The sequence below is a fragment of the Procambarus clarkii genome, chromosome 31, assembly GCF_040958095.1.
Source record: "Procambarus clarkii isolate CNS0578487 chromosome 31, FALCON_Pclarkii_2.0, whole genome shotgun sequence".
Taxonomy (NCBI): Eukaryota; Metazoa; Arthropoda; class Malacostraca; order Decapoda; family Cambaridae; genus Procambarus; species Procambarus clarkii.
The window spans coordinates 34,478,201-34,488,287 of record NC_091180.1 but is presented as its reverse complement, the minus strand read 5'-3'; the positions used below and the strand labels follow the sequence as shown (position 1 = coordinate 34,488,287).

The following is a 10,087-nucleotide window of genomic DNA, read 5'->3' as shown; positions in this document are numbered from 1 at the left end:
TTCCAGAAAAAAGTGCAGTTCCAGCTTGCAAACTGTACAGTAACTAAATTAATAAATAATATTAATATTAATATGAAGATATTTTAAGTGGGATTTAGGCCAGGAGGCCAACTAATGGTTTTTCAATGGTAATGGAGCCGTTCCACACACACCCCCATTACAGCTGGCTATTATAGTTGCTCCGGCCCCAGGCTTCGAACCCCGGTCTTGTCGCTGGCGAAGCCAACGTCACAATGCTTATTATCACACCACACGCTTCAGTATCAAATTGCAATAATAATAATAATAATAATAATAATAATAATAATAATAATAATAATAATAATAAATTAGTAATAATATATATATATATAAATAATAATAATAATAAATTAGTAATAATATATATATATATATATATATATATATATATATATATATATATATATATATATATATATATATATATATATATATATTCAATCAAATATTAAGTTATTCTTATACCATGTCGTAGTTCAGTCGATTAAGGCAGCGTCTGGGATGCTCTTGGACGTAGGTTCGAATCCTCGTCACGGCCCTTGTGGATTTGTTCATTTCAGGTTATAAAGTTATATTCCTGCTAGAACCTATACTCTCAGAAATGTCTACATACTTCTAGAAACCCTGGAGTCATATCCTAACCATACGCGGAGGGCCTCGAACGAGAGATGGTTACAGATATTAAAGTTTGATGTGACATCGGATTTCGGAGAACTAGGGAATCCTTAACAAAATGGTCTGTCTTTTATTTCAGACCTTTCGCGGTGTCCTAGATTGAGTCTGTGTGTATTTCTCGTGGTCTGAAGCCTCCTTGGTAATATTAAGACATGTTTTGAACATATATTAATACATGTTTTGAACATAAGACATATATTGAACATAAGACATATATTGAACATGTTTCTTCTATAAGATTGAATTACTGGAGACGTAAATCGCCTGCATAAACAAGTTTAACGTCTGTATTCAATCAAGAGGGATATATATATATTTATATATTTACATAAGTACCTTATCAACAGCCAGCAGGGATTGTAGAATAATCATCTACGATTCTACCAATCCGACGACACGCTAATCGCGGTTCAGCGGTGTTCTACAACTGCTATCGAGCAAGTTCCAAAATCAGGAGGTTCTATAACCATATATGAAAAGATGATCCCCATATGGCCCTGAATTACCCCTTCATTCTCCCCTCCAACCAACCCCCTACCTCCCCCCACCCCCCTCATCAAACACCCTCCTCAACCCACAAACTGCCGAACTGATTAGTTTACTATTGGTCTTTTAAGTATCGAGCAATCAAACCAGTCATTTCACTTAGTAAACAAACACTAACTTCAAGGGGCTGAATACACTGGAGCCAAATTTAGTCGCGGGGATTAAGTGTAAACACTACATTTATATCTGTCCGGATAAGCTTGAGGTGAAAGTAGTATTATTAAGACCCAGGTCCCCCCCCTAAATTACAGGCCGACATATCCCCCCAGGGGCAGAAGCGGTTTGGGATGGTCGCAGCCGCTCCTGAAGAAGGCCCAGGCACTGTAGCGAGAGGGATCCATCGCCTCTCAAATACTTTATTCGATTAATATATATTTTTTCCCCTCTCCTGAGAGGCGAGGACAAGTTGTAACATTTTGACAGCCAATCTAGTGCCTATTCTAACCAGGCCCACACCAGACAGATCCCTCCGCCAGCCTTAACTACCACATTATTGATGACAACTTGACACAAAGCTCAGAAAAACTCTATAGGAACCCCATTAAGTCGATGAAATGGACACTCTAATCGAAACTCTGTTTGTCATTCAGTCGCGGTCTCCCTCGTGGCCAATGGGAGCGCCGGAGCGCGGCCGCGCGCGTGACGGGAGCCAATAGGAGACCAGGGAATGGGCGCGGGGCGGGATGGCGGGCGGAGCTTGGCGGTAATCCCCGAGCGGAACAATGGAGAGGTGAAGACCGCGGGTGCGGCTGCCAGGCTCTTCAGTATTTGTTGACAAACCGCCAACGCCGCAGCCATAAGTGACGCTAGGCGGCCGCCACGAGGGGACTCGACAGTGATATCGTGCATGGCATTAGAGTGGAACTAGAGGGACAGTGAGTGGCGCGCAGCTCCCGTGTGTGTGTGTGTCTGAGGTTAGAATGCTGCTGATGGAGAAGATGTTGCCTCACCTCGGCTACGTGCAACCCACATTCCACGTGCTGAGTCAGCTTGCACGGCCCGTGCCGCTGCCTCTGGGTCAGCAGCTGCCTCCTTTGCCTGCCCTCTCGCCCTTCTCCAACCACAACGGTATCAAGCTGGGCGGCATGCCGCCCAACGCCCATGAGGGCGGCCCACACCCTCTATCCTTCTCCGTGTTGGGACGCGGCGGCGGCGGCGGCTTCTTGGAGCGGACGGCAGACCACAGCGCTGGCCTGCCGTCCGGCCTGCCGTCTCCTTACGACCGCGACGACGAGAAAGGTGAGACCTGCCTCACGAGGTGGCCTACCTCACGCTGCCTGCACACGCCTCATTTATTCTCATTTCTACCACAGCCGCCTCACAACGGGGGAACGCCTGCCTATACCGTGGCGGCCAGAAACCTGACTATAGCGGTTACCTTGTTAGAGCAGTGTGTGTCCGGGTGTCACACCCTCACACCTTCAGAAAACTGTCCCCAAGAATAGGTTTCAAGAATGAACCAAACTTGTTTCAGATACTAGCATTTCTGGCAGGGATAATCATGGTATATGTAGCTATATATATCTCCTAAATGCTCAGCACTAATGAACACCCCATATATGTCCACCATATATGCTCAACATCCATATATCACATTATGTCTGTTAAACAATCCGCGTATTAAAGTTTGGATCCGTTGGTCCAACTGAAAAAAAATATATATCTGCGAATTTTCTGCAATATTCCCCAGACCAAAATATACCGAGAACTGCCCTGAAATACATTGCAGCCCCCTACCCCACCCCACCCGTCTTGCAATATATATAACTTGCAATGCGAATATCAGAAAACGCCCATCAGTCTATCCGGCAGAAATTTCGGTATTATATATCCGGCAGCTTGGTCTAGTGTTTGCAACCGCTTGCAACTCTTCCAGGTTGGAACTGGTTAATGCCACTAGTATATCCGCGCTGAACAACACTGATATTCCACCTCTGTTTTATATATATATATATATATATATATATATATATATATATATATATATATATATATATATATATATATATATATATATATATATATATATATATATATATATATATATATATACTGTCCTCGTAGGCCTCCGCCCTATAGGCCTATAGTCGGTGGATTACTGAGACCTGTGTTCCGTTGAAAACTCTAAACCTTTAAGCCTATAGTCCGTGAATAACTATTAAAATAACAGAGGTGGTACCCCCATTATTTAATAATAATACTAATATTAATAATAATATTATTAATAATAATAATATTAAAAATATTAATAATAATAATAATATTATTATTATTGATATTTCATCCCACAGTATTGTCGCTATATATATTATATAGTGGCTATAAATATTTCCATATAGTCGCTAGAAATATTGCCACTGATCGCTGGAAATATTCCACTGGAAATACTCTGCGAGGTTCGCTAGAAATATTAATTTCAGTTCATCTGCAAAATGCCCATTGCTAGGCTGTTGTAGAAACGTTCTAGTCACGTTGCTGTTAGTTAACCATCATTCCCAGTATTATTTTCCGGTAATTCAGATGTTTGGGATTGTTTAGTTTCATTATCGTTATCAGTAACTTTTATTGATATCAGATTTGACGAAGAACATTTAACGAAAATCAGCATTATCATTTATTAGCGTTTATTTAAACTCGTCAAAATGCCGCTAAGATACTAAAGATATCTCGCGAGAATTAATTCCCAGATATATGCTGCCAGGGTCAGATTTACGTGGAGTATACCCAGATATACTTAGTATAACACCTCCAGGATTTTTTTTTTCGTAATATTCGAATTTCGTAATATTATTCATTTATAACATTCCCGGTTGGACGCGGACAATACTCCATGTCTGGCAGAGACGTGTCAGGCAGGCCGCCGGTAAAATTCTAGATAGGCTTTTGATAATTCCTGTATGGCTGTTTATATCAGGCCTATTACGGTGTTTGTAATATTCTTGATATAGCCGGATATAGCGAAATATATTCCCTGGACTGCTAATAATGTTTCAGGTGGATTACTGACAATAAGGACACAGACCGAATGCAATATTCGAAATATATTGAAAATAATATTCCAGATTGATAGCCTAAAGTGTTTCACGCGCCAAAATAATATTTGTGTTTCATATTGGTGCAAGTTGCATGATTTTTTTGTGTGTGTGTTTCATCTGCGATGTTTCGGTTAGATCACCGGCAACATTGCAGCTAGACCACAAAAGTTTATTTCATCTGTATCGCTGAGAATATTTCGGCTTGATCACCAATTATTTTCCAAGCGAAAGGTCAATAATATTTCAAACCATCTGCCGATAATTTTTTGAATAAACTCTCTTACCTTTTTCATAGTTTTTTTTTTATATATCAAGTCGCTATCACAATCGACTTGAAAATGGTCCACGAGGACGGACCGAAACGTCGTCGTCTCCTCATCTTCTGATGTGTGTGTTGGTTTGGTCTTCGACGCACAGTGATCCTGCAACACTATCGCAAAGTGTTGCAGTGTTGCGTCTTTCTTAAGCTGCAAGTCGCGGAGATGTTTCTCGGCCTCTTATAGGTTGACCAAACATTTCCGGTCGACTCCTCGGTCTGGCCGCTATACTAATTATGTGACCGCAATATTAAGTGAAAGGAGCCGCTATTTACCTGATGACCGCGGTTTTTTAATTATGTATATATATATATATATATATATATATATATATATATATATATATATATATATATATATATATATATATATATATATATATATATATATATATAATGTGTGTGTGTGGGGACCCATAGTCTAGAAGAAGAAAATATAGAGCATTCAGAGAAAGCCTTGTTATATCTCTTATTCCTTATGCGTATATGCGTCCCCTATAATCCCCCCTTTTATATATGCGTTCGGGAGAGTAATCATATATGATTTCTGTCTTAGAGATGCAGCTTCAGCTCTTGGCACCGCCTTTTCAACTGCCGATCGTCTAATATAATAAACTCGCCGACCAGAATGATCCGAAAATTTCTACACTGTCTTAAAATTTTAGACGGAATTGGCTGATTCTTCTTCATCCTGATTGCCTAGTTCATTCTAATTACATTCCAATTACCTACTGCTAATACACGAACAGCTTAATTGCTTGCTTGTTCGACTGCTAGAGACACAGTCGAACCGTAGAGATACGGTTCGACTGTGTCTCTAGCTCCCAGCCTAGAGACTGGGAGAGACTATATTCTAACGGTTTTCAATAGGCTGTGCATTGTTAGCATTTTCCCTTGTTCCAACCAAACCACAGACAGTCATGTGCCACACCACCAGAGCCACACCACCACCAACAGAGCCACACCACCACCAACAGAGCCATACCACACACCATCAGAGCCACACCAACAGAGCCACACCACACACATGCATCTCCACCTCCCACAAGCCACAGAAGACACTGACACACACACACACACACACAGGAGACGCCTCCAAGAAACAAGACATCACAGGTGAGTTGATTGAGACATCACCTGCGAGACTGTGGGGGAGGGGCAGGGCAGGTTGGGGAAGGGAGGTGGGGGGGGTTAGGGTAAGGTAGATGGGGTGGGGGGTGGGGTAGTGGGTTGTTCCTGAGCGCCTTTGTTACCCCCGCCCACCACCACCCTCCCCCTCCCCATTCCCCCCCTCTCCATCCCCACTCCCCTCCCCATACCCCCCCCCCTCCACCCCCCACCCTCTTCAACCTTAACTACTCCGATGCCTCTTCCCTTTCCGTCTCTTTTCCCCCGTCATTCCTCAGGGGCGGTGGACAGGCGGCAGAGACGGACAGTGTAAAGGGGGAACGAAAGATATGACAGAAGAACGCGAACAGCTGTGGTGGCCGTCAATAACCAGACGGTGGAGGGACAGAATAGACGGGAGGAGAGAGAGAGAGAGAGAGAGAGAGAGAGAGAGAGAGAGAGAGAGAGAGAGAGAGAGAGAGAGAGAGAGAGAGAGAGAGAGAGAGAGAGAGAGAGCAGGTGGATTTAAAGGAATCTTTGGGTGAACGGAATATGGTAGAGGTGGATTAGATGAGATAGTGGACGACATTATGTAAAAAAATAGACGGGGATGGACAGAAGAAACTTGACAGAAGCGCACGGAGGAGACGGGGCGTGGGGGGGGGGGGGTGTGGACAGAGACGAGAAGTGGGCGGAAGAGACAGACAGACAGACAAGCTAGTATCACATAGACAGACAGACGACGCTACTGTATGCTCGTGCCCGTCATTGTAGGAGGGACGGGGGAGGGGGGGGGGGAGGAGGAGGGAGACATACCCCTAGACGCAACCTCCAGCAAAACGTAGCTACGTGCCTCCTGCAACACCTCGCAACACTCTAGTTACCACTAAAGCAACACTAATAGCAAAACCACGCATGCCACGCCTTGCCGCACTTGACAGCGCTCCGGCAAGCCTCGTTCTGCAACACTTGACACTTCTCCAAGACGCTGTCTTCCCCCGTCAACATTTCCACGCAAGAGCGGTTTTTGTTGTTTTGTAAATCACAGAAGACAGGCGCCGCTGGCAATGGTTTTAGACGGGGCCGCCGGCAATGGTTTTAGACGGGGCCGCCGGCAATGGTTTTAGACGGGGCCGCCGGCAATGGTTTTAGACGGGGCCGCCGGCAATGGTTTTAGACGGGGCCGCCGGCAATGGTTTTAGACGGGGCCGCCGGCAATGGTTTTAGACGGGGCCGCCGGCAATGGTTTTAGACGGGGCCGCCGGCAATGGTTTTAGACGGGGCCGCCGGCAATGGTTTTAGACGGGGCCGCCGGCAATGGTTTTAGACGGGGCCGCTGGCAATGGTTTTAGACGGGGCCGCCGGCAATGGTTTTAGACGGGGCCGCCGGCAATGGTTTTAGACGGGGCCGCCGGCAATGGTTTTAGACGGGGCCGCCGGCAATGGTTTTAGACGGGGCCGCCGGGAATTTTTTTTTAGACGGGGAGAGGCCCCTCTGGCAATGGATTTAGACGGGGGCGCCGCTGGCGATGCTTAAGACGGGTTCCTTCGGCATTACTCGACAGCGAAGTCAGTGTTCCTTGCGCCGCTTCCTGGCATAAATTAGAGTAATATTGGCCACAAGGCAGCAAAAATATAGACACCTTAATGGGGTATGATAGAGAAAATTCCCCGCCATCAGCCGAAAAACCTTTCGTTCATTTGTTTTCTGCTTCAGTGCGACGGCCAAGCAACGGAGGCAGTCTCGGTAGGGCGTAATGGCGTCGTTCAAGGTGGAGGTATTCTCCGTTCAAGGTGGAGGTATTCGTCGTTCAAGGTGGAGGTATTCTCCGTTCAAGGTGGAGGTATTCATCGTTCAAGGTGGAGGTATTCTCCGTTCAAGGTGGAGGTATTCTTCGTTCAAGGTGGAGGTATTCTCCGTTCAAGGTGGAGGTATTCATCGTTCAAGGTGGAGGTATTCTCCGTTCAAGGTGGAGGTATTCTCCGTTCAAGGTGGAGGTATTCTTCGTTCAAGGTGGAGGTATTCGTCGTTCAAGGTGGAGGTATTCGTCGTTCAAGGTGGAGGTATTCTTCGTTCAAGGTGGAGGTATTCTCCGTTCAAGGTGGAGGTATTCTTCGTTCAAGGTGGAGGTATTCGTCGTTCAAGGTGGAGGTATTCGTCGTTCAAGGTGGAGGCGCACTTCCGTTAAGAATAAGGTAGTGTTCCTTCAAGATGAGCATCTTCTTGAGGTTATCTTGAGATTATTTCGGAGCTTTTTAGTGTCCCTGCGGCCCGGTCCTCGACCAGGCCTCCACCCATAGGAAGCAGCCTGGGGGTGGAACAGCATCCTCGACTAATTGACCGAGCAACAGCTTCGTGTTGCATAAATAACTGAGTTACTGATATCTACAAAGAAATTTATACAGGAGTGTTGTATATAGTGTTGTATAATGCAGTTTAACGCTGCGAACTCCACATGCCTTTACCTGGGAGGGGGATACAACAGGTGTTGATGTATTCCACATCAACAATACAATCGCAGGTCGAATCACACTGAGACTTGGGAGCTGTTGTTAGCAGTGTGACCTGAGGCCCAAACGTTGCTACACAACAATACACGAAATACAGCGCATCAATACACGAAATACAGCGCATCAATACACGAAATACAGCGCATCAATACACGAAATACAGCGCATCAATACACGAAATACAGAGCATCAATACACGAAATACAGAGCATCAATACACGAAATACAGAGCATCAATACACGAAATACAGCGAACACGACGCTGGGATTTATAATACTCACCTACAGCAATGGAAGTCCTGAAATATCATCCTTCAGCTATAGCGGTGGTTCTATATATAGAACCAACTATATAGTTTTATATATCATGTTCTATCATGGGGCCTTTTTCTTGGAAGATAGATGGAAGAGAGGCGATCTACACTCGTTGGAGATTGGCTGGAGGGAAGTGAGAGACTCGATGGAGGAGGGTAGGAGAAATACTATATAGCTTTTCAAGTGTGAACGGGATATTAACGGGTTATTCATGCCCATGCCACCTATTGGCTAACCTAATCTCTACCAATCAGAACACAATCAAAGGGACACACAAGCAGGATCCACAACAGCCAGAACAATCCACAAACCCACAATAACGGGGGGGGGGGGGGAGAATAGGTGGATAAATCTAAACTTTTGAATGGTACTGGATTATAACCATGCTTCTGGATAAATGGAATGGGTCTATTATTGAGATAGACGGCTTAACAGATTTCAACAGTAGATTGGATAGATATATGGGTTAGAGGGGGGAAGGGGGGTGGATGGATACAGGACCGTCTTGTATGGACCAACAGCGCTATTGCAGTGTTTCTAAGTTACTAAGTTACTTTCAGATATTCATGAACATCTGGAAACAAAAATGACGTTTCGGTCCGTCGTGAACCAATATGAAGACGTGCGTATAGAGAGAACTCGGTAATGGTCCGAGATAGACCGGAACGTCGTCAATTCTGCTGACCAGACCACACACTAGAAAGTGAAGGGACGACGACGTTTCGGTCCGTCCTGGACCATTCTCAAGTCGATTGTGAGAATGGTCCAGGACGGACCGAAACGTCGTCGTCCCTTCACTTTCTAGTGTGTGGTTTGGTCAACATATTTCAGCCACGTTATTGTGACTCATCATCTGCGTCAATTATGTTATTTTCAGATGCGTGAGTTGGGTGTCTTAATTCTCAGCTTCGTTATAGCGAGTATACTCCACGCAGATTATATTCCACTCGCTCTATTATTTAATTATCATAAAAATGTGTCCAGATTCTTGTTATTATTTTTTGGGGGGCCATAAATATAAGGAACATCTACTTGCCGAAAGCCTGTGTCATTAGGGGTGGATACATTCTGGCTAATAATTATGTGTCACGTAACTCCATTGAAGAACCTAGACACATGTAATATTAACAAATAAATAATCTACTCTCATGCAATGGAAACTGAGCAAAATAATTGTTTTTTCATTTTTTGATATGCTAACGTTTACATTTTTTTTGGTAATAATTCCAACTTTTTTGTCTATAAAAGAGTAATGTTGGTTCAATATACATTTTGACTATGCCAATCGTGAGAGATAACTGGCGTAAACAAAATGTTTTTATAGTATACATACCCGATATTTTTGAAAGCTTTAAGCCTATGTATTAGAGAGGATATGTATTAGATATGTATTCCAGATATCTAATGTCTTCCAAAGCGTACTTCATACATATGTATGAAGATATGTATAAAACAGAGAGGATATCGATGATAAAATCAATTCTATACAGTTTTCACGTCAACTTTTTGCATAATTTATATTTATATTTCTTACCAAAGTGCTCTAAATCCTTTTTTCAAT

At 43.9% G+C, this 10,087-nt stretch overlaps 1 protein-coding gene across 1 annotated transcript in view; it reads left to right on the top strand.

Annotated features, from left to right (window-relative positions):
- The first annotated feature begins 1,981 nt into the window (after positions 1–1,981).
- LOC123752123 (homeobox protein unc-4 homolog) overlaps positions 1,982–10,087 on the top strand; it is an 85,721-nt gene continuing 77,615 nt past the window's right edge. Inside the window, exon 1 of the mRNA XM_069334704.1 lies at positions 1,982–2,481. Coding sequence (XP_069190805.1) covers positions 2,163–2,481 — 319 coding nt within the window. The 5' untranslated portion in view covers positions 1,982–2,162. The remainder of the gene's footprint in view (positions 2,482–10,087) is intronic.